Source organism: Pleurodeles waltl, chromosome 1_1 (genome assembly GCF_031143425.1).
Source record: "Pleurodeles waltl isolate 20211129_DDA chromosome 1_1, aPleWal1.hap1.20221129, whole genome shotgun sequence".
NCBI classification, from domain to species: Eukaryota; Metazoa; Chordata; class Amphibia; order Caudata; family Salamandridae; genus Pleurodeles; species Pleurodeles waltl.
In genome coordinates, this window is record NC_090436.1 from 539,046,788 (window position 1) to 539,072,232 (window position 25,445).

Below are 25,445 nucleotides of genomic sequence, written 5' to 3' on the forward strand. Positions count from 1 at the left end.
TGCTCTCGTTGCCACTCTAGACCACTGCACTGACACTCTGCTCTGCAGCACTGCATTCTCCACCTTCGAACTCTACTCCAGTGCATTCTGTGCCACTCAGCTCTATGCCACTGCATCACTCAACTCTACGCCACTCTGCACCACTCTACAACACTGCACTCAACTCTGCACCACTGTACTGTGTGCCACTCTACTCTGCGCCACTGCACCCTACTATGCACCACTCTGGTCTATGTCACTGCATTCAAAGATGCTGCATTGTACGCTGTTAAATTCAGTGACACTGCACTCTGTGCCTCTGCACTCTTCAACACTCTACGCCAGTGCACTCTACACCAGTCAACTCTGCTCTGTGCCACTCCAATGTATACCACTCTGTGACTCCACCATATGCCACTCCAATACATGACACTCTTCGCCACTCTACACCACTCTTCATCATTCCACTCCACAACACTCCACGCCACTCTCCTCTGTGCCACTAACTTTTAGCCATGCTAAACTGCAGCTACACTGGTGAACAACATGGCTAAAACACATTAGCAAAGCATATATCGCTTGCATAGGCAAGACCTATTGACTTTGCCAATACTTGTTTCATCATTGTCACTTTAACAGGTAGTGATAATGGTTACCTGAACGAGACGTCAATCCTTTTAATTTCTGTCACTGAACAGATTTTTTGCACACATTTTAGTTTCCGGTACAGTATTTGTGGATGTGGTGCAGCGCCTGACCTATATTGCACAGCACCAGCAATGGTTTAAGGGTCAAAGGTTGTAGCTTTGAACTTAATCAATTTATATGTTTACTTTAGGGGGCTTCTATTTTGCTGATGCTGCAAAACCTTCTGTCAGAGGACGTGTTCAAAGAGGGCATAAGGTCCTACCTTAATGATCACAGCTACGGGTCCACCAAGAGCGACGACCTGTGGGACAGCATGAGCAAGGTAATATTTTCCAGCAAAATGGCTGGAATCTTGGACGTCTTCCACTTCATGTATGATTTCACGCAGTGTTCCTAAAATGCCAACAGCTATTGAAACCATTACCTACTCTTTTTTATTTTTTTGAAGCAGTATCATAGTCTTGTAAGCAGTGAAAAGAAAGGTGTTCCTAACCAATTTTTACATCACAAGCCACCGTTTGCCTCACCTCATATGCTTTATTTTCATATTTGCTAAGAACAGCCAGCCCTCGTCTTATGACACAAGTCCCTTCATCTGAAATATAATTGAAATACAGAGTTCATCAGTGATGCTGTGTGAGGTCATCGGAAGCACATGCTGAGGATCTGAGTTATGGGAAATGTCTCTGTTTTTTAAAGTTTTGCATTTTAACTATAACATGCCTATAACTCTAGTTTTATTACTGTTAGTTGCTAGTAGGTAGTCATAGTTAGGTCTCCTTTTCCATAGATGGAGCGTTTTATCAAATCGAATCAAATCATTAACATTTATAAAGCGCGCTACTCACCTGTGCGGGTCTCAAGGCGCTAGGGGGAAGAGGGGTTACTGCTGCTCGAAAAGCCAGGTCTTGAGGAGTCTCCGGAATGCAGAGTGGTCCTGGGTGGTCCTGAGGCTGGTGGGGAGGGTGTTCCAGGTCTTGGCTGCCAGGTAGGAGAAGGACATCCCACCCGCCGTGGAGCGGCGGATGCGAGGGACGGCAGCGAGCGCGAGGCCGGTGGAATGGAGGAGACGGGTGGGGGCGTAGAAGCGGAGGCGACGGTTGAGGTATTCAGGTCCCTTGTCGTGGAGGGCTTTGTGTGCGTGGGTGAGAAGTCGGAAGGTGATCCTTTTGCTGACTGGGAGCCAATGCAGGTGTCTCAGGTGTGCGGAGATGTGGCTGTTGCGGGGTACGTCGAGGATGAGGCGGGCGGAGGCGTTTTGAATACTTTGCAGGCGTTTTTGGAGTTTAGCGGTGGTCCCAGCATAGAGGGTGTTGCCGTAGTCCAGGCGGCTCGTGACGAGGTCGTGGGTCACGGTTTTTCTGGTGTCGGTGGGGATCCAACGGAAGATCTTCCGGAGCATGCGGAGGGTGAGGAAGCAGGCGGAGGACACGGCGTTGACTTGTTTGGTCATGGTGAGAAGAGGGTCCAAGATGAAGCCGAGGTTGCAGGCGTGGTCTGAGGGGGTCGGTGCGGTGCCAAGGGCCGTGGGCCACCAGGAGTCGTCCCATGCGGTCGGGGTGTTGCAGAGGATGAGGACTTCCGTTTTGTCAGAGTTCAGTTTTAGACGGCTGAGCCTCATCCAGTCTGCGACGTCCTTCATACCATCTTGCAGGTTGGTCTTTGCGCTGGTGGGGTCCTTGGTGAGGGAGAGTATAAGTTGAGTGTCGTCGGCGTAGGAGGTGATGATGATGCTGTGCTTGCGTACGATGTCGGCGAGGGGGCTCATGTAGACATTAAAGAGTGTCGGGCTGAGCGAGGAGCCTTGAGGGACGCCGCAGATGATCTTGGTGGGGTCTGAGTGAAGAGGAGGGAGGTAGACTCTTTGAGAGCGGTTGGAGAGGAAGGAGGCGATCCAGTCCTGGGCCTGGCCTTGGATCCCGGTGGAGCGGAGGCGGGTTATTAGGGTGTGGTGACAGACGGTGTCGAATGCAGCCGAGAGGTCGAGGAGGATGAGGGCGACTGTTTCACCGTTGTCCATCAGGGTTCTGATGTCGTCTGTGACTGAGATGAGGGCGGTTTCAGTGCTGTGGTTGGTTCGGAATCCGGATTGTGAAGGGTCGAGAAGGTTGTTGTCTTCTAGGAAGTTGGTGAGCTGTTTGTTGACGGTCTTCTCTATTACCTTGGCAGGGAAGGGGAGGAGCAAGATGGGGCGGAAGTTTTTCAGGTCGCTTGGGTCAGCCGTAGGTTTCTTTAGTAGGGCGTTGACTTCGGCGTGTTTCCAGCTTTCGGGGAAGGTAGCAGAAGAAAAAGATGAGTTGATGATGGTCTGGAGGTGCGGGGCGATGATGTTGTCGGCTTTATTGAAGATGAAGTGAGGGCAGGAGTCCTAGGGGGCGCCGGAGTGGATAGTGTTCATGGTGCTTTTGGTTTCTTCAGTGTTGATGTGGGTCCAGGCGTTGAGGGTGATGGCCGGGGGTGTGGGTTCGGTGATGCTTGGTTGGGTCTGGTGTCCGAAGCTGTTGTGGAGGTCGGTGATCTTGCGATGGAAGAAGGTGGCGAGGGAGTTGCACAGGTCTTGTGAGGGAGCGTGATGGCGTTGGCGTTGGAGAACTCTTTAACGATGCTGAAGAGTTCTCTGCTGTTGTGGCTGTTTTTGTCCAGTCTGTCGGTGAAGAAATTCCTTTTGGCTGCACGGATCAGGTGGTGGTGTTTGCGGGTTGCGTTTTTGAGGGCGGTCATGTTGTCAGCGGTGTGGTCCTTGCGCCAGGCTTTCTCGAGGGCGTGACAGGTTTTCTTCGATTCCTTAAGGGTGTCCGAGAACCAGAGAGGTTTTTTGGTGATGGCCTGTCGATGCGTGCGTCTGAGGGGAGCAAGGTTGTCTGCGCAGTTGGAGATCCAGTTCGTGAGGCTGAGGGCTGCGTCGTTGGGGTCGGTGGTGAGGGTAGGTTGGTTGACGGTGAGCGCGGAGAAGAGCTGTTCTTCGGGGATTTTGTTCCACTGTCGACGAGGGATGGGTTGAGTGCGGAGGTGGCGGGTCTCGCGTCGGAATGTGAAGTGGACACAGCTGTGGTCGGTCCAGTGTAGAGCGGAGGCGTGGCTGAAGGAGACGTGTTTTGCTGGCGGAGAAGATGGGGTCAAGCGTGTGTCCGGCGATGTGGGTGGCGGTGTTCATCAGTTGCTTGAGGCCGAGGTTGGCGAGATTGTCGAGCAGGGCGGTAGTGTTGGGGTCGTTGTTCTGTTTCAGATGAAAGTTGAGGTCGCCTAGGAGGATGTAGTCCAGCGAGGCGAGGGCGTGCGGGGAGACGAAGTCGGTGATGGAGTCGCTGAAAGGGGCGCGCGGTCCGGGGGGACGGTAGATGAGGGATCCTCTGAGGGTGGTCCTGGGGTCGGTGCGAATCTGGAAATGCAGGTGTTCAGCGGCGAGGGGGGTGTCTTCGATGGAGGTGGTGACGCTGATGGAGTCTTTGAAGACGATGGCGATTCCTCCTCCTACTTGGTTGGTGCGGTCTTTCCTGGAAATCTTGTAGCCTTCGGGGATGGCAGTGGCGATGTCTGGGGCTGAAGAGGCGTTCATCCAGGTCTCCGTGATGAAGGCGACGTCCGGTGCTGTGGAGTCCAGGAGGTCCCAGAGTTCGACGGCATGCTTGTGGACGGATCGAGCGTTGACCAGGATGCATTTGAGGTGGTTGATGGCGCGTGGGCTGGTGGTCATGGTAGTTGCGTGGTGGAAGATACGTTTGCAGGAGTGGCAGGCGAAAGGTCCATGGGTGCGTTTAGGGTTAGCTTGGAAGCAGGTGTTGGAGCGCCCTGGGTTGAGGGCGTGGAGGGTGGTGGGGTCGTAGCGGAGCAGAGGGGTTTGGGAGAGCTGAGGACCAGGGGTCATGGCGCTGGGCGCGGACGGGCTTGCCTCCGGCGCGCCTGCTGCGCGAGAGCGCAGCGGCCACCATAAGAGGGAGGAGGGGTCAGCTGGGGGCGAATGGGAGCTGGGGGGAGCGAGGGCGTCCAGGAGGTGGTGGCGGGAATGCGGAAGGGAGGGGGGACAGGTAGAGGGGAGAAGAGCTGGGGGAGGGGGGTTTAACGGTGGTGGGGGGTGAGTTTTAGGAAGTTGAGGAGTTTAGGGAGAGAGATAGGAGTAAGGTTGGGAAGATAGGGGAGGGGGGGGTTGTAGAGGTGGGTGAGGGTGAGAGGTAGAGTGAAAGGATAGGAAGATAGGGGTGGTAACAGAGGGGGTGGCGAGTGGGGGGAAAGATAGAGAAATAGGTAGATAGGAGGAGGTGGTGAGTGAGGGAGATAGATAGAGAGATAGGTAGATTGGTAGATAGGAGGAGTGAGGGAGGCAGATAGCGATAGGGGTAGATAGGGGTGATACAGAGGGGGAAGCGAGTGAGGGAGAGAGACAAGACAGGAGCAGGAGGGCAGGCGCGGGAAGAACAGAAGACAGAAGACAGAAGACAGAAGACGAAGAACAGAAGACAAACGAAGAACAGAAGACAGAAGACGAAGAACAGAAGACCACAGAAGAAGGTACAGAAGACGAAGAACAGAAGATAGAAGACCACAGAAGAAGGTACAGAAGACGAAGAACAGAAGACCACAGAAGAAGATAAAGAAGAAGAGGAGCGCAGAAGACAGAAAAATACAGATGAAGGTGAAGAAGAGGAGCACAGAACAATACAGATGAAGGTGAAGAAGAAGAGGGGCGACGAGCAGCACAGGAAGGAGCCAAGAAGAGGGACAGAGAAGAAGAGGCACACGTGGGTCGCGGTGCAGAGGAGAGGGTGAGAAGCACACAGATGAAGAGAGAAGACGGGGAGCAGGAGGGAAAGAAGAGTACAGAAGAAGATTACAGAAGAAGAGCGAAGAGGAAAAACAGAGAAGAAGAAAAGAAGCAGGAGAGAGGGTGAGTAGCGCGGGGCAGGGCGAGGGGCTGGGAGGTGGGAGGTACTTACTGCGAGGTAGCTGGGCGGTCTCAGGAACCTGGGCTGGAGGAGCTGGAGGAGCTGCAGCGGCAGGGGGAGCGACCCACCTTGATTTGCTAATAACTTTTGCCCCATTTGACGAACCTTCATGAAACTTTCGGAAACAAAAAAAAAAAAAGGTTAATCCACCTTGGCTCCTCCCTGGGAAGTTTCGGGATGATCGGTCAAGCGGGGGCTGAGGAAAGAGGGAGTCCCAAAACGCAAAATCCCTATGTATTTTTCCATAGACTATTAGGCAGGACTACAGCGAAAACTGCTAAATGGAACTGTACTAAATTCGGCAGCAGGAAGCTATATCTTGGTCTACAGATTATGCTTGTGTTTTGATGCAAATCCATTCAGTATTTTATGAGAAATTAAGGGTCAAAAGTAGTTGTATATCAGGACGGTTGGGCTCACAGGAGTTTCAATTGATTGTTGCAAGAGCGCCAGTTTAAAAACAGAGTATTCTGATTGGCCCAGAGAGCTTTATTTCCCTTCGTCAGTCTCGCTCCTGCAGGAGTCAAACTCTTGCGAGAGCAAGTGCTCTGACTGGCTGCCAGCAACATGAAAATAATGTTGCTGGCAGCCATTAGAGGACTCAGGGATTTAGACCCCTCTCCTAAAGTTATAGAAAAGAAAAAAAAAAAGTTAAGTGGGGGCCGGTCAGGGGTACCTGAATCCACTGGGCCCCATGTGGACCCCCCGGGGCCAAAAGGGAAAACGTATGAGCAAAATATGTAGCAATCCTGCAAGATTCGCACAGGATACTAAAAAAATGAAACAGAATGGCAGCATGGTTGCCTTCGTTGGTGATGGTCCCCAGAAGCACGCCCCTGGGATCGAAATCCTCAAAAAAGGGGAGGGGACTCTGCGACCCCTCCCCTGAGCCCCGTGCAGAAGCCTCGGGGACTCCATCCCCCTGGGGCAGAATCTATTAATAAAGAGGAGAGGGCTTCACTGCCCAAGCCATTAAGTGCCCTGGTGGAGCCCACCGCTGAAGCTGAAATGAATGAAAAAGGAGAGGGAACCATGCAGCCCTTCTCCCTAAGCCATTAATGGCACTGGGGACCCCATCCCCTAGATTCTGCTGAGACGCACCCCTGGAGCAATGCACTTTCCCTGCCTGTGCAGGTAGGGAAATTAGTGTGTACTCTCACTTGACTATATCATTTTTTTAATCTCCTGCCAAGCAGGACTAAACACCAAGTCCACTCTTAGCGGGCGTGATCTTTAAAAATGCTCCAGCCCGCTGGGACCACACTTTTGATCTGTGTCCCTACCTGCACAGATCAAAAGGTTGCTCCTGACCAGAGGGAGCAGCATAATTAGCTGCTCCCTGTTGGCAGGAACAATGCTGGCTCAAGATAAATGTGAGTAGCTGGCTGATGCCACAGGAGGCCTTGTGGCTCCTCCCTAGAACATAGTGGGTGCCCTGGGTAGGCACAAGGGCATCCACATTTTACAATACTGGTCCCCAGGGGATGGGGTCACTGTGGCAGACATTGGCCTGGGGAGAGAGCCCCATGCCCCTCTCCCCATAAAATGATGCGGTCTCCAGGGGATGGAGTCACCAAGGTTAAAATCGGCCCAGGGAACGGGGCAAGGGGTGCCCCCACCCTATATTTGAAGAGTGACTCTGAGGGATAGGATTCCGAGGGCCTAATATGGTTCAAGGAGTGGGGGGAGAGTTGTGAGGCCCAGTCCTACATTATTATAAGGACATATAATGCCACCAAGGAGTTCCCTGATCTCATAATTCTGTTTTAAGGTGAGTGAACTCCCAACTGACTTGTAATATCCTTTTAATGTACAGTGGAAGGTATTTTATTCCTTATATTACGGGGTCACACAACCATTCCTTAAATTGCTTAAATCCTTAGTGTCTTGTTCTTTCAAACAAAGGAGACGGTATGTTTTCAGACAATGTAGTGCAAAACGAACTGAAAAAAAAAATGAGTAAAGGTTAAAGCACTTAATCATTTGTTGCAAAACAAATTAACCTCCGTTCAATGTAAATTGATTTAAAAATGGTGTCCTTCAAAAGGTGTAGAAACATGCAAAGGGAGTCCTTCCTCTAATGATATTTAGTATTGTAAAAATAAACGTTTTTTCATAAACGTCTATTTTCCAACGTTCAGTGTTCATTTTAGAAAACAGATCAGAAGAACGCAGATCCAGTTCTCATTTTCAATTTTTAAACTGCAGCTGTAATAATGCTCTGTGTCCTGCCTTTCAGCTGGCTGCAGGCTCTGACTTACAATTCAGCTGTTGTAGCTTATTATATGTCAGCAGCTATGTCATTTCATTATTGCAGGTGACTAGGAATGTTATAACTTAACTGTTTTAAGGAATTTGAAGACTGGCTCTTATAGATGGATTGAAGGCTTATATATGTGCGTGTGTGTATATATATATATATATATATATATATATATGTTCGATGGCATCTGTCGCTGTAGATACACATGTTCTGCATAGCTCGCCATCTGGTGTTGGGTCGGAGTGTTACAAGTTGTTTTTCTTCGAAGAAGTGTTTTCGAGTCACGGGACCGAGTGACTCCTCCTTCTGTGCTCATTGCGCATGGGCGTCGACTCCATCTTCGATTGTTTTCTTTCCGCCATCGGGTTCGGACGTGTTCCTGTCGCTCCGAGTTTCGGAACGGAAAGATAGCTGAAAACGGAAGATTTTCGACGGTATCGTTGCGATCCGGTTCGAGATAAACACATACGACGACGCATTGAACATCGAAGCGCTTCGGTGCCCTTCGGGGTAGATTTCGGCACACCGTCAGGGCCTAGTCGGCCCGACCGCGTGGAGAACAACGCCGATGGAACAGACCCCGTTTCGATTCTGCCCTGAATGCCACAACAAATATCCTTATACGGACCAACACTCGGTCTGTAACCTGTGCCTGTCACCCGAGCACAGCGAGGAATCCTGTGAGGCCTGTCGGGCGTTCCGGTCCCGAAAAACTCTGCGCGATCGTCGAGCGAGAAGACTGCAGATGGCGTCCACGCCAAAGGAGCATCGACAGTTCGAGACAGAAGAGGAACAGGAGGAAGCCTTTTCCATCCAGGATTCAGACTCCGACGAACTCGACAATACAAAAACTGTGAGTAAGACGTCGAGATCAGAACTTAAAAAAGGCAAAAAGGCCCAGGGGACGCCACTGCCAACCGGCCATGGCTCAACCCAAATTCCCGGTGACCAACAATCGGCACCGAAAAAGGCCCATTCAGTGTCGAGATCGTCCGACTCCGGTCGAGACACCGGCACGCAGCCTCCTCGGGACCGAGAGAGTGCTAAAGAGAAGCATCGACACCGAGAGTTCGGTGTCGACACGGATCGACGCCGAGACAGTGGCGCCGAAGACCATAGAGGCCAAGATTTTTCGGCACAAAAGAAGAGGAAGGTTACCTCGGAGCCGAAAAAACAAACAACAGGGTTTTCGGAGCCGAAAAAAGCACCAACAGACCCAGTTTCAGGCTCATATACTGAAGAACATTCTATGTCTTCACAAATGAAAAAACACAGATTCGAACAGGAACTGCAATCCACTGAAGTGGATCACACGCAAAAGCGTATCTTTATTCAGCAGGGGACAGGGAAGATCAGTACCCTTCCACCTGTCAAAAGAAAGAGAACACTTCAGTTTATAGCACTAGAGGCTCCTCAGCAACAAACAGCAAAGAAGGTAACACCTCCTCCCTCGCCTCCACCTGTAACTCCGGCTTCGCCAACTTACACCCCGTCACATTCGCCAGCTCACACCGCCATGAGCCACGATGACCAAGATCAAGACGCGTGGGACTTGTACGATGCACCAGTGTCTGATAACAGCCCAGACACATACCCAACTAGGCCATCACCACCTGAGGACAGCACAGCCTATTCACAAGTAGTGGCTAGCGCAGCACAGTTCCATAATGTGGAACTACACTCTGAACAAGTAGAGGATGACTTTTTATTTAACACCCTCTCCTCCACCCACAGCTCCTACCAAAGCCTGCCTATGCTCCCAGGCATGCTACGCCATGCAAAGGAGATCTTCAAGGAGCCAGTTAAAAGTAGGGCAGTAACGCCTAGAGTGGACAAAAAGTATAAGGCGCCTCCTACGGACCCTGTATTCATCACCTCTCAGCTACCACCAGATTCTGTGGTGGTAGGGGCTGCCAGAAAACGGGCAAATTCACACACTTCTGGGGATGCACCTCCCCCAGATAAAGAAAGCAGAAAGTTCGATGCAGCCGGGAAGAGGGTCGCTGTCCAAGCAGCAAACCAGTGGCGCATCGCAAACTCACAAGCGCTGCTAGCGCGATACGACAGAGCCCACTGGGATGAGATGCAGCATCTCATTGAACATCTCCCAAAAGATCTACAAAAAAGAGCAAAACAGGTTGTTGAGGAAGGTCAAAACATTTCCAACAATCAAATACGCTCCTCTATGGATGCAGCAGACACAGCAGCAAGGACCATTAATACGTCGGTTACCATCCGTAGGCACGCATGGCTCAGAACGTCTGGATTCAAGCCAGAAATTCAGCAGGCAGTACTTAACATGCCAGTAAACGAAAAACTTCTGTTCGGTCCGGAGGTCGACACAGCCATAGAAAAGCTCAAAAAGGACACTGACACTGCCAAGGCCATGGGCGCACTCTACTCCCCGCAGAGCAGAGGATCTTATACCACCTTCCGCAAAACACCTTTTAGAGGAGGGTTTCGGGGTCAGGCCACACAAGCTAGTACCTCACAGTCCGCACCGTCCACCTACCAGGGACAGTACAGGGGAGGCTTTCAGGGCCAGTATAGAGGAGGGCAATTCCCTAGGAATAGAGGAAGATTTCAAAGCCCCAAAACCACTACCAACAAGCAGTGACTCACACGTCACTCACCCCCCCCACACAACACCAGTGGGGGGAAGGATAGGCCAATATTACGAAGCATGGGAGGAAATAACTACAGACACATGGGTCCTAGCAATTATCCAACATGGTTATTGCATAGAATTCCTGCAATTCCCTCCAGACATACCACCAAAATCACAAAATTTATCAAAACACCATTCACAGCTTCTAGAGATAGAAGTTCAAGCACTACTGCAAAAAAATGCAATAGAATTAGTACCAAGCACACAAATAAACACAGGAGTTTATTCACTGTACTTCTTGATACCAAAAAAGGACAAAACACTGAGACCAATTCTAGACCTCAGAGTAGTAAACACATTCATCAAATCAGACCACTTTCACATGGTCACACTACAAGAAGTGTTACCATTGCTCAAAAAACACAACTACATGACAACCCTAGACCTCAAAGACGCATATTTCCATATACCAATACATCAATCACACAGAAAATATCTAAGGTTTGTATTCAAAGGAATACATTACCAATTCAAAGTATTGCCTTTTGGTTTAACAACCGCTCCAAGAGTATTCACAAAATGCCTAGCAGTAGTCGCTGCACACATCAGAAGGCAGCAAATACATGTATTCCCGTATCTAGACGACTGGCTAATCAAAACCAGTTCGCTCACACAATGCTCAAACCACACAAATCAAGTCATACAAACCCTCTACAAACTAGGGTTCACCGTCAACTTTGCAAAATCCAACATTCAGCCAAGCAAAGTACAGCAATATCTAGGAGCCATAATAGACACGACAAAAGGAGTAGCAACGCCAACTCCACAAAGAATTCACAATTTCAACAGAGTCATTCAACACATGTCTCCAAATCAGACAATACAAGTAAGAACAATACTACAGCTCCTAGGCATGATGTCCTCATGCATAGCCATTGTCCCAAACGCAAGACTGCACATGAGGCCCTTACAACAGTGCCTAGCCTCACAGTGGTCTCAAGCACAGGGTCACCTTCTAGATCTGGTGTTAATAGACCGCCAAACTTACCTCTCGCTTCTATGGTGGAACAGTATAAATTTAAACAAAGGGCGGCCTTTCCAAGACCCAGTGCCACAGTACGTAATAACAACAGATGCTTCCATGACAGGGTGGGGAGCACATCTCAATCAACACAACATAAGAGGACAATGGAACATACATCAAACAAAACTGCATATAAATCATCTAGAATTATTAGCAGTTTTTCAAGCACTAAAAGTTTTCCAGCCAATCATAATCCACAAATACATCCTTGTCAAAACAGACAACATGACAACGATGTATTATCTAAACAAACAAGGAGGAACACATTCAACGCAGTTAAGCTTATTAGCTCAAAACATATGGAAGTGGGCAATCCACCATCAAATTCGTCTAATAGCACAGTTTATTCCAGGGATCCAGAATCAACTGGCAGACAATCTCTCTCGAGATCACCTGCAAGTCCACGAATGGGAAATCCACCCACAAATTCTAAACACCTACTTCACACTCTGGGGAACACCTCAAATAGACTTATTTGCAACAAAAGAGAACGCAAAATGCCAAAACTTCGCGTCCAGATACCCACACAAGCAATCCCAAGGCAATGCCCTATGGATGAACTGGTCAGGAATATTTGCTTACGCTTTTCCTCCTCTCCCTCTCCTTCCTTATCTAGTAAACAAATTGAGTCAAAACAAACTCAAACTCATTTTAATAGCACCAACGTGGGCAAGACAACCCTGGTACACAACACTGCTAGATCTCTCTGTAGTACCCCACATCAAACTGCCCAACAAACCAGATCTGTTAACGCAACACAACCAACAGATCAGACACCCAGATCCAGCATCGCTGAATCTAGCAATCTGGCTCCTGAAATCCTAGAATTCGGACACTTACAACTTAGCCAAGAGTGTATGGAAGTCATAAAGCAAGCCAGAAGGCCATCCACTAGACACTGCTACGCAAGTAAGTGGAAAAGATTTGTTTGTTACTGCCATCATAATCAGATACAACCACTACACGCAACTCCAAAACATATAGTAAATTACTTGCTCCATTTACAAAAAGCAAAGCTAGCCTTCTCTTCTATTAAAATACACCTTGCAGCAATATCTGCATACCTGCAGACTACCTATTCAACTTCCTTGTATAGGATACCAGTCATCAAAGCATTCATAGAAGGTCTTAAAAGAATTATACCACCAAGAACACCACCTGTTCCTTCATGGAACCTAAACGTGGTCCTAACAAGACTCATGGGCCCACCTTTCGAACCCATGCACTCTTGCGGAATACAATTCCTAACCTGGAAAGTTGCCTTTCTCATCGCCATTACATCTCTAAGAAGAGTAAGTGAAATTCAAGCGTTCACAACACAAGAACCTTTTATACAAATACATAAAAATAAGGTCGTCCTACGACCTAATCCAAAATTTTTACCAAAAGTTATTTCACCGTTCCATCTAAATCAAACGGTAGAACTACCAGTTTTTTTCCCACAGCCAGATTCTGTGGCTGAAAGAGCACTACATACATTAGATGTCAAAAGAGCATTAATGTACTACATTGACAGAACAAAGAACATCAGAAAAACTAAACAGCTATTTATTGCATTCCAAAAACCTCATGCAGGTAACCCAATATCAAAACAAGGTATAGCCAGATGGATAGTTAAATGCATCCAAATCTGCTACCTTAAAGCAAAAAGACAGCTGCCCATTACTCCCAGGGCACATTCAACAAGGAAAAAAGGTGCTTCAATGGCCTTTTTAGGAAACATCCCAATGCATGAAATATGTAAGGCAGCCACATGGTCTACGCCTCACACATTCACCAAACACTACTGTATAGATGTGCTATCCGCACAACAAGCTACAGTAGGTCAAGCTGTATTAAGAACTCTATTTCAAACAACTTCTACTCCTACAGGCTAAACCACCGCTTATGGGGAAATAACTGCTTACTAGTCTATGCAGAACATGTGTATCTACAGCGACAGATGCCATCGAACTGAAAATGTCACTTACCCAGTGTACATCTGTTCGTGGCATCAGTCGCTGAGATTCACATGTGCCCACCCACCTCCCCAGAAGCCTGTAGCAGTTCAGAAGTTACCTTCAATTTTGTACATTTGTATATATATTATTTAAACCTTTAATAGGTACATACTTACACATTTCATTGCGCGGGCACTATTACTATAGTACAACTCCTACCTCACCCTCTGCGGGGAAAACAATCGAAGATGGAGTCGACGCCCATGCGCAATGAGCACAGAAGGAGGAGTCACTCGGTCCCGTGACTCGAAAACACTTCTTCGAAGAAAAACAACTTGTAACACTCCGACCCAACACCAGATGGCGAGCTATGCAGAACATGTGAATCTCAGCGACTGATGCCACGAACAGATGTACACTGGGTAAGTGACATTTTCAATATATTTTATTTTTTATTTTTTCCCACTGAAAACTAAGGTTACAGGGGCGTTATAGTTAGGTTCTGAATTACTCGCACGAAACCATTGAAATTCAGTTGTTAGACTTCTTTCAGGTAACTTCACTTTCTCCTCCAAGGTTTTCATGTACTTTCCTTCTCCTTTCACTGGTGCACTGATATCTGGAACATACCCACGCTACTCACATTCTACATCTCTTCACGAATTGCCAACCCCCTCCAGATAAGCTTTCACACTCTTCCTCTAGAGTAATGGCTTAGGCCTGTACCAAACTTCATACCAACAGCTCATCATAACCATCTAGCCTTATACTCTGTTTCTGCCTCCATCTTTCGACACAGTAGATCACCCCACTTTTGAATGCTCCCTCAGCTCGTTAGGCGTTATTGACTCAGCCCAAAAGTAGTTATCTTCTTATCTTATCTATATATAAATTTAGTTTATTTTTCAGTATCTTTTTAGTTATATATTTTATTTGAAATGTGCGTCCATTATTACTCTCAATGTGAAAAACTGCAGCTTACCATCATACCTATACATCCTTATACTTTATAAATTGTCAACTTGATTTGTGTTAGAAACCTATCTGCGTCATTGTACATCATTTACTGTTTGTTTTTTTAAAAAGCAACAATTTGTGGCTGCCAAATAAAAATATGTATGAATAGAAAGAATTCACTAGATAGTTAGAAGGCTTCCTCAAGGAGGAATTCAGATTTAGAAGGCAACTCAAAACCTTGGTATTTGTCTTATTGAGGGAAAATACGATCTGGATAAAGGGCTGCACAGCCCTAGAAGGCCCAGGGAGCAGCCATGCGCTTCATAGATACCTAGACTATACTCTGTCAGCTTGTTGTGAGGGCTTAAATGCAGCATATAAATCTTGTTGAGCACTCGCCTCCTTTTCCAGCTGCAAATATTTGTGAGAACAGCCTATTTCCAATAGTGAAGGCTTCGTGCTCTTTAGTTTGTTTCATTTGACTTGAAGCTGATTTGTACACCATTGTATAATGATCGAATTTTATGACCTAGTGTGAGGCCGGGAAATGTGAAATGTAATCATTGCATATTAACATACGTTGTTACTACTTAGTACACAAAAGACCCCGATGTAAAAGACCCCTATGTAAAAGACCTCGATGTAAAAGAGCTGATGAGAACATGGACCACTCAGAAGGGGCTTCCACTGGTGACAGTTACAAAAAAAGGATTGAACATTACTATACAGCAAGAACGATATTTTCGAAGCTCAAATTCAAGCATGCAGACACCAGATGCCAAGTGAGTATTAGATCTGAAAAACTCTAGCAATTTCTGAATAACAACGACAATGTACTTTTTCGGTTTAGGAGTGCTAGATCAAAAGAATGTTGGCTCTGACTAAAAAAAAGGTTTATCTCTCTTTTTGAAACTTTTAGCAATTAACATGTTTCTTACTCTGTCGGTGAATTGGTCTTCATGTAAGGTTTTTTTCGACTGTATATAAAGTAGAATTGTTTGTCTGACATTTCTCTGCAAACCTTTTGTGACTGCTGTTAATTGAGGTCCTCAATTTAGCAGATTAGTAGGGAGGACACATGATATCTACAATGTTTTCAGATTTTTGGACTTCAGGAATGCTTAAGAATGTACAAGAGCACTGCACCTCAGTAGCATCACCACATTAAATAGACTCTAACTGTAGCCTCAGGTGTTCCCGCAGGATATCTACAAGTCCCATAGACAAGACCTGTTATTGACTAATTCTCAATTAATGTAAATGTATAAATTATGATGATTACTCTTCAGATCAGGATGAATGTAATACTTTTAATTGTTTTAAACAGTACAAAGCAAGTCTCTTCTTTCTCATGTTTATATTTGTAATTACGTTAGTGAGCCTATACCTTTCTGGATTTATTGCATATTCTGTATGGCATAATAATTAGCGATATAACTTTGAAATAATTTGAGACTCTGCCAGTCACAACTGCATGCATATGTCAAGTAACTTTATTATTAATAATCAGTGATGGCATCAATGATTTTCATTTATATTATGAAAGCAGCAACAGAGTAACTTCGATATTCACTAATAACTTTACAGGTCTTCGGATCCAGGAATCCACCATTTGTTGTTAGCAGTCTTTCTTGGTTCTTGCAGTAATTCTAATCCCGACTTGTAGTGTGTCCTAAGGAAACTTGCAGTACTTTATTCCTACTTTCCTGGGCTCTTGGGGTGGCAGTCGCTGTACATATTTCATTTCCACCTGTGGTTGTGTCTTCCCCCTTTTATCACCCAGCCAGCTTCAGTCTCCCCCGGTCCACCTTCATCTGTTAAATTAAGTCATTTCAGCTTGATAGTGTTGTAGTAGATGTCTGGTTGTTATTTGAAGGTGTCATGCTTGTAAACTAAAGGTGAAAAGCATAATCCATGCCATGGGTCACAAAAGGTTTGTCTAGCAATTAAGCAGAAAAAACTTTATTCTTCTGGATTCAAATTCTTTTGTGTGCTCACTCACAGAGTTATAGATGTTGTAAACACTTTCTTTAGTAGCTTTATTTAAGTTCAGCTTTTGGCTACAATTTAATTGTATAGAGTTGGACAGAGCGGTTTGACTACAGTTAGCATCAATGGAGCACCTCTTCCTGCAGGGACAGAAGTAGTGGGTCAGAGGATGGCAGAAAGGAAAACAAGGTAGATTTTTAATTTCTTGAAAAAAGTCAAGCAGTGTTCCACACCATTTACCGAGATAGTCAGTCATGAAAACATTCCTAACTGGAACTGGCTCACAGTAGGTTTGAGCATAGACTTGCCACTTTTAAGTTTGAAGCACATGTCTTGGATTATATTGGTGATATTTTTAGAAATTAAACTGAGTTCTATTGAGTGAAACTTCTGTAGAACATACCTGTCAATTACACATCTAGAAGTACAAGTTCTTCTTACTATTGTTATTTGGAATATATCCAATTCCCCGCTGGCAGCAAAGCAAGGATTTAATCTGACCTGATATGGTCAATTCTGGGTGGCACCAGTGCATTACTTGCTTCCATGAAGGAACAGTTCATGTGAAAGTTCACAAAACTGTTGTGTCCTAGATGAGATTATTCTCAGTGTTTTAATAGTTAAAATCAGCTGCAAGAAGCAGTTGGTTGGAACTTAAGTTGGAATCAAATTGCTCTAGTGATCACAATTCCTGGTAACTAACAGTAGTTTAGAGCAAAGGGGCATAGAAGTGGGCCAAACGTGATCAACACAAAAAGTGACTACAGTGCTAGTTAAGAAAATAATTAATTTGTAGGGATTCAAAGTAAAGATGTTGCTCGGGTTACAGTTGATACTGGTTCAGTCCCACCCATCAATGGTGAGGAATCTTTTTGTTGTAAAGATACAAAAGAAACAAACCCAGTAGCAATGTGGATATTCAGCCAAATGCTGGTATTAAAATGTAAAAGCCAAAGCTGATAATCCTGCCTTCTATGAAATCCTATTTCATCTGTTAAAAAGATCATTTAAATCAGGAGAATAAGTGACTGCACAGGGCCACTAGGATAGGCTTAATCCATCATAATCCCAACATTTAGGATGAGAGCAGAATTGGAGGAACAAATACGTTGAAAGGTGAATATAAATGTAACAAAAGCAGGGTTCTGACATGCCCACTATCTCCGTCTGTTCACACTTCATTCTGTGCTTATATAGTAATTCTGTAAGTTTTCATGTCTAGGCTAACTTGTATATACTGATCAGCGGTTATTTTGAGTTTAGTTCCATTAGTATTTTGTTTCAAGAAAGTTTTGATTTAAGGACAATGGATAGGCCCTGTTGTGTTGCTCCCCAGTGGGCAAAATTAAGGGCCTGATGTTTTTTTCCAGCATTATAATGATTTGAGTTTTGTCAGCAAAGTTGTAGAGAGTAAGTTGAAAGTGTTGACAATTGAGAGTGGTTGGCCAGATGCAGAGCAGGATGGCCATAACTTGAAGAGGCTCTTTGTTCGCCCATTGCACTTTGACCAGAATCCTAACTAATACTGTATGGGGAAGTGGTAAAAGTTTGATACCCGTCTGGTGGAAGCAAATGTGCACATGGTGTTTAGCCAGAAAAAGGGAGGAGCTTCAGGGATTTCATGAAATTGCAGCAGAGATAGTCATTTCCCCTTTTGAAGGACTGCTATGACGAGGTCAAAGAGAAACACAATTGTGTGCTTGTATATTGGGAGCGACAGCTGAGCGGCTCAGTATACCTTGGTGATGCCCGACCTGTCCTGAAAGGAACAGTGAAGGATGCATAATCATCAGAGGCATTGCTGCATAGAGAGCCGACTCCCCAGAAAAGTGTGACACTGCTAACCCCAAAGCCTACTGGATGTCGCTGGAGGATTGTGGTGAGTGAGTCCCCGGGGCCTTACGGGCATCGACCAGAGGACCCTGTAAATAAACCTCAGTGAAAGGCTGTGCCACAGATGAGGTAAATGAGATGGGAATGCAGCTTCGCAGAGTGCTGTGGAGTCTAGTAATGTCGGAAGGAATAGCCTTTTGTACTGAGGACATAACCACAGACTTTGTTAGTTGATACCATGGAGTAAAGAGGTTTGCTAAATTTTGCTAAACGTCCAATAAAGACCACTAGGTGAGTGACTATCCTGAATGGTGGTACATTGCAGTGGGCTTCTAATCAAACTTTGGGCCCCAGAATTTGTTCTGTTGCAAATTAAGCACTGCTGAGGCCTTCCTATTAAAGGTTAAATTCTATATGTTTGAGGCATGTGTGGCTGTAGATACATAAGCTTAGCATAGGTCTGCCATCAAGTGTTGGGCTCGGATGTGTGCAAGCTATTTTTCTTCAAGAAGTCTTGAGTCACACAGTTTGGTGACTCCTCCTCCTGTGTGCATTGCGCATAGGCCTTAACACCATTGTCAGTTGTTTTCTTCCACAATCAAGTGTGTGCTCCTGTGCTGCAGTTCACCACTTTTGTCAGTCATTTCTCTGATACAGTCGGTACTGTTTTCGATCACGGTTCGATCCCTATCTCCCTAGTTATAACATCATCTAATATTTTAGGGGATTCCATTCGGACGCAACCCCTTTGGGCCTTCGCCCTTTGGGGGCCGAATTTCTCTTTGGCGTTCAATACAATTGATGTCCACTTGGTGATGGAACAGACGCCTTTTTGTTTTTACACTTCTTGCCACACTAAGCTCCCACACGCCATCCTACATCAGGTGTGAAACCTGTGCCGGACCCTGAACACAAGGAAGACAACCTGCGAGGCCTGCAAGTGTTTTCACTTGCAAAAGACACTCAGAGATCGAAGGGTTCGACGACTTGAGATGCGTTGACGCAGTGCTGAAGACACACTGCACCTCTTTAGTTCGCTAGACCAAAAACTCGAGGTGGAGGCCCAACTATTGGCATCTGACAAAGTCAACCTTTCTGCTGATCAAAGCTCGGGATGTGACATAGAAAAGCACATCATCACTCCAGGGCAAACCTTGAGTACTGTGCTCCCTCCACCCTGGCCACAGCAAACATCGACAAAAACTTGATTATCTCCACACCAAAAAAGTGAGAATGTTGTTGGGCCACCACTGACTTGGCCATGGTAGGCACCGACTGGCTGCTTTGGATATATCAGGCCTTAGCTTGGCTCTAAAAAAAACAGCTTAAACAGCAGATCGTCAACCCCAATCCCATCCCATCACATTGGATGCGAGTCGACCTTCGATGCCAAAAGTGTTGGAGCTGAAACAACGTGCCACCTCAGCACCGAGAAAATTGGCTTCAGAGCCGAATGCGTTGACACCGAAAACAACAGTGGCTAAACCTGCCACTCACACAGTTACCAAACACTTGGTGGAAACAGTGAAACCGGTGCTTAACAGACTTCACCAGGAGTTGGACACAAGGCAAAAGCACCTAATGATTTACCTGAAACAGGACATATCCTCACCAGTCCCTCTAACTCGGGGGCACAACCTGCAAAAAGCCAGTTGTCTTTTAAAGAAGATTTAGACATTCATCTTCCTCCAAAGAAGAAAAAGGAGGTCAAGGCTACCAGCCCAACACCATCACAGCCTGCTGTGCACACCACATATCCACAACTCTAACCTGTTCTCACTGCTTCTGAGTCATCTGAGGGTTCACTATACTCCTACACAGGGTATGGGGGAGCGGGGTGAAGACCAGTACTCAATCCCACCTCAAGACCATCCATGAGATTCATATGATGCAGACCCACCTGATAATACAGACCCTGATCTATATCCGGCCAGACCCTCCCCCGACGATAAAAACAACTTATCATGACCTAATAATTAGGGTGGCTCGTTCTATAAAGTACCTCTACATACTGAGCATCTAGAGGATGATTTTTATTTGAAATCCTCTTGTCCAATAAGCATTCGGCACAATATCTGTCAATGCTTAAGGGTATTCTGAGACACACTCAAGACATTTTTAATTACCCCTTTAGGACTAGCGATATCAATCTCAGGGTCGATTTGAAAAAAAAAAAAAAAAAGAAATTCCTCACCAATGGATCCTACACACATTAAGATACAACTTAACACCTGCCTCCTTAGTGATGGCTAAAGCCCTTAAAAAGGCAAACTCTATGCCCCCACCAGATAAAGAGAGCAAGAAAGATGCTGTGGGTAGGAGAGTGGCTGCACAATCTGCCAACCATTGGAGAATTGCAAACTCTATTGGTCTCTTATTGGGCTATGACAGGGCCCACTGGGATGAATTGGAGGAGATTATCTAGCATATTCCTGAAGTATACAAAAAAGAGCATATCAGATTGCCTCAAAGAGCAAAGTTATATCAAATACACTACGTTGGGCCCTCTATGCAGCTGACGCAGCAGCTATAGGCATTAATTCAAGCCTGCTCCTTAGAATACATGCCTGGCAAAGGGTGTCAGCTTTTAAGCCTGAAGTTCAATAGAACTTAATAGCTCTCCCCTTTGATGGGGAACATCTTTTTGGACCCCAGGTAGACACCCTTGTAGAAAAAATGTAAAAAAGATAACAAGACAGCAAAGGTAATCGGAAACTTACAAACACCATTTCAGTGTGATTTCTTTCACCATTTCTCTTCTCGTGGAGGATCCGAAACAACATCCTCAAAAACCTCCACATCTTACCATAGAACACATACCCAAACCTCGTCCCCAAAGGAATATCATAGGGGTTCATTTAGAGGAAACCATTCCAAGGGCAGAGGCAAAGGTGGTTTTACCAAACCTTCTGCCTCAACAACCAAGCCTTGACTTGTCAACCATCCCCGGATCACACTACACCTGTCAGGGGGATAGTACAATGGATATTATCCAACATGCTTATTGTCTGGAGCTAACTTCCACAACTCCAAACATTCCACTTCACAACCACAGACTGTCAACAGACCATCAACAGTTGCTCAAGGAGGAAGTTCAGGCTCTTAAAAAGGGGGCTATAAAACCTGTACCACTACAATACCAGGGCACAGGAGTCTTTTTACTTTACTTCCTCATTCCAAAAAAAAAACATGGGTCCTTAAGACCAGTATTGGACCTCGGACATTCTGTACATTCAGGTACATTCTGTTAGAACATCACTTGGTCACTCTTCAAGATGTCATTCTATTACTACAACAAGGCGACAACTTGGCCGCACTCTACCTGAAGGACACCTGCTTCCACATTCCAGTTCACTCAGCCTATCGTAAATACCTCAGGTTCTTTCAAACTGGACAGTACTTTCAATTCAAAGTGCTACAATTAGGAGTCACTGTGGTCTCCAGGGTATTTACCAAATGTCTTGCAGTAGTAGTTGCTCATCCATGGAGGCAAAACCTATATTTTTGCATATTTAAACGACTGGCTCATAGGCTTCGCCATCAATGCAGCCACGTCCTGTCTCCAACCACTTTAAATAAAGCCTTACTTAGGAGCCATTGTCAACTCTCAGCAGGGGATAGCTTACCCAAATCCGGCCTGCATTCAGTCCTTTCAGGCACTCATTCCAGTTTCAGCCTCATCAGCATTTATGTTTGAGGACAGTCATACCTCTCCTAGGGACAATGGCTTCATGCATAGCCATAGAACCCTCAGTTATTTCATCTAGCCCAGAATATATGGAAGTTGGCTCTCAAGTACAACATTCACCTGTTAGCTGAGTATCTCCCAGGAGTGCACAACAACTTGGCAGATCTCCGCAGCAGAAAATGTCAAACGTCCAAACTTAGCCTCCAGGTTCCCACAGTCCAGGGGCAACGCCTATGGATGAGTTGGTCCAGAATATTTGCTAACACTTTTCCACCTCTCCCGCTGCTTCCATTTGTAGTTCGCAAACTTCAGCAGACATCTCTCATTCTCATCTTAGTGGCTATCACATGGGCATGGCAACTATGATTCACCACACTCCTAGAACTATCAGTAGTTCTCCACCAAGCTTTGCCCAACAGACAGGACCTTCTCACGCAGAACCATGGACAAGTCAGACCCCCTGACCCATGGTCTCTCGAACATGCTATCTGGCTTCTAAAGTCCTAGAGTTTGGCTACTTGAATCTACCACAAAATTGCATGGAAAATCTCAAGGAACTTAGCAGCTGTAGCCGCATATCTCCAAAACAGACCGCACACTTCTTTATTCAGGACTCCTGTAGTTAAAGCCTTTCGAGAGGGTCTTAAGAGTTATTTCCCCAGGGTACCACCAGCCCCCACTTGTAATCTTAACATTGTGTTAACAAGTCTCATGGCTCCTCCATTTGAGACCTTACACTCCTGTCCCCTCTAATTTTGTCATGAGAGGTAATATTTTTAATTGTAGTCACTTCACTGAGATGTGATAGTGAGCTACAGTCGGTAACATTTGAAGAACCATTCTTCTAAGTACGTAAAGACAGGGGTACTATGTACCAATCTGAAATTCCTCCCAAAGGTGGTATCTCAATTCCACCTAAATCCTTCTGTCGAATTACCAGTATTTTTCTCACAACCTGACTCAGTTGCGAAAAGGGCTTTACACTCTTTAGATGTGAAAAGGGCCATCATGTACTATCTTGATAGAGCTAAATCTTATAGAAGAACTCAACATTGCATTTTTCAAAGCCACACAAAATTAAGGCCATTTCCAAATCAAAACTTGTTATGCTAAAGTTAAAAGAACTCTACTTATCCCTCGAAAAGCTCACTTACTCGTGAAAAAGGAGCTTCAGTGGTCTTCTTAGGAAACAAAGCTATTGCTTACATATGTAAAGCAGCTACATGGTCTACACACGTACATTTACAAAACATTACCGTCTAAATGTCATAGCCCGTCAACAAGCTAATGTGGGCTAAGCGGTTCTATGTACATTATTTCAAACAACTGCAACACCCACAGGTTAGCCACAGCTATTGGAGAACTGCTTTACAGTCTATGCTAAGTATGTGTCTCTATCTCCACACGTGCCTCAAATGGAAAATTTTACTTGCCCAGTAGGCATCTGTTTGTGGCATGTAGTGCTGTAGATTCACATGCGTTCACCCTCCTCCACAAAAACCTAGGTGATTGCAGTTCACTATATATTACTCAATTTTTGCATGGTCATCTCACTATGCCACATTATCCTTCACACTCTACCCTCACGTGCCGTGTGGAAGACAATCTTTAACAATGGAGTCGAGGACCATGAGCATTGGGAGGAGGAGGAGGAGGAGTCACTGAACCTCATGACTTGAAAAACATCTTTGAAGAAGAACAACTTGCACATATCCAAATCCAACACTAGATGGCAGACTTATGCTAAGCATGTGACTCTTCAGCATTGCATGTCACAAACAGATGCTTAATGGGGAAGTTACATTTTTCCTATCCCTGACTTTTGACCCAGAGGTAACAGGATGCAAAATGCCTTATGAGTGGCCATAAGCCGTTATTAATTACTATAATATCATTATATAAACAAATATACATTAATGTTGAATAAAACACAGAGTAAGGTGAAAGTGGGGAAACAAACACGTCCAAATAGTAGAAACTCGGGCATATATGCAACGATAATCAATCCATTACATTAGTCACAATTTAGCACAAACGCAACCTAGCCCTATACAAATAGTTGAATGGCAAATGTTCAGTGTGTCAAAATCCAGGGCGTTTCGATCCTCCAAGCAATACCGGGATAATCATCAGAACACATAGATAAGTAAGCCTGTGAGCCCTAACTGAACATATTACACTGTACTGAGAAAATCGAACCAATATAAAAGACTGCCAGAAGCAGGTCAACAGAAAATGAAGGCTAACTGATGAAAGTAACCAAACAGTCAAGAGGGTAAATGTTACCCCATGTTATCGTCATTACACTGATGTCATTGTACAGTAAAGTAACCCGCAATAAGGGAGTCAAACCCGCTGGTTTGAATGTATTTCATTTCAGGAAAAAATTCACAATCACTCAGTGCTAGTGGTGTGCCTGTCTACGTTGGAGATTGAGGCAAGGTGGCAAAGACCTTTCAATTAATTTTCAGATGCCATAAACCACCACCAAAGTTGCAGTGTTTTGTTAACAGAACCACTGAGTACTAATTCATTTATATGGGCACCATACAGTTTAGCTGTTGCTTCAACTTATCCCATATGTCAGTGTCCCAAAACTGAACCTACTGGTACTGGCACCAGGCATAGCAATAAACACAGATTTTCCAGTGATACTGAACATTATGATAACTGTTTGTTCTAAAGGACTAGTCTTGTTCGAACTCTTTTAGTAGCTGGACCTAAGCTACACCTGACTGAAGAGACCCAGTTATGCCAAAACCTGTATTGGGTTGCTTTAGTTCTGATTCAGAGGGAATCTGGATTGGCAGTTCGGCTGGACTGTTGTTATTGGAGTAGGACCAGGATTGATTTGCTTGTGGCTGGGTCTAATTTGAGGTGACATAGTGGGCAAAAAAAGAATCGACTGACATGTGGCCCAAAGTAATTACCATTGGCTAGAATCAATTCAAGTATTCAATTTATCACTTTTTTTCTATCTTTCTACCGTTATGTCGGCTTGGTCTGTGCTTTTGGGTATAGCAGCAGGAGTTCATGTTTCAAGGTCTGTTGATGGTGTTGAATAGCTTCTGAAATAAAGGCAAAATCAAAAAACTTGGGTAGAGGGCGGATTCTTACTCTGTTCTTTGGGCATGAAGCCAGCACCAATTACATGGTTTTAGGCTTATTAAAAGGCATACATAGTCGTAAATGCACTGATTTGTGACACTTCTCAGTGGCATTGTGACCTTCAAGGTGCATGCAGAAATAGATTACACAAACTATCTCTTAATTTGAATCCCAGACTACTGTGAGAAGGTAGCCTCTTTCTAGCCTTGTTACCCCCACTTTTGGCCTGTTTGTGAGTGTATGTCAGGATGTTTGTCACTGTTTTCACTGTCTCACTGGGATCCTGATGGCTAGGCCCCAGTGCTCATAGTGAAAACACTATGTTTTCAGTATGTTTGTTATGTGTCACTGGGACCCTGCTAGTCAGGACCCCAGTGCTCATAAGGTTGTGGCCTATATGTATGTGTC

The 25,445-nt window shown here is 45.5% G+C and overlaps 1 protein-coding gene across 2 annotated transcripts in view; it reads left to right on the forward strand.

Moving 5' to 3' along the window:
• The window catches only part of LOC138285660 (leucyl-cystinyl aminopeptidase-like), a 289,598-nt gene that overhangs the window by 167,951 nt on the left and 96,202 nt on the right, over window positions 1–25,445 (forward strand). For both annotated transcript variants that reach the window (XM_069225912.1, XM_069225922.1), the window contains exons 9-10: window positions 818–949; window positions 15,014–15,201. In XM_069225912.1, coding sequence (XP_069082013.1) covers window positions 818–949; window positions 15,014–15,201 — 320 coding nt within the window. The remainder of the gene's footprint in view (window positions 1–817; window positions 950–15,013; window positions 15,202–25,445) is intronic.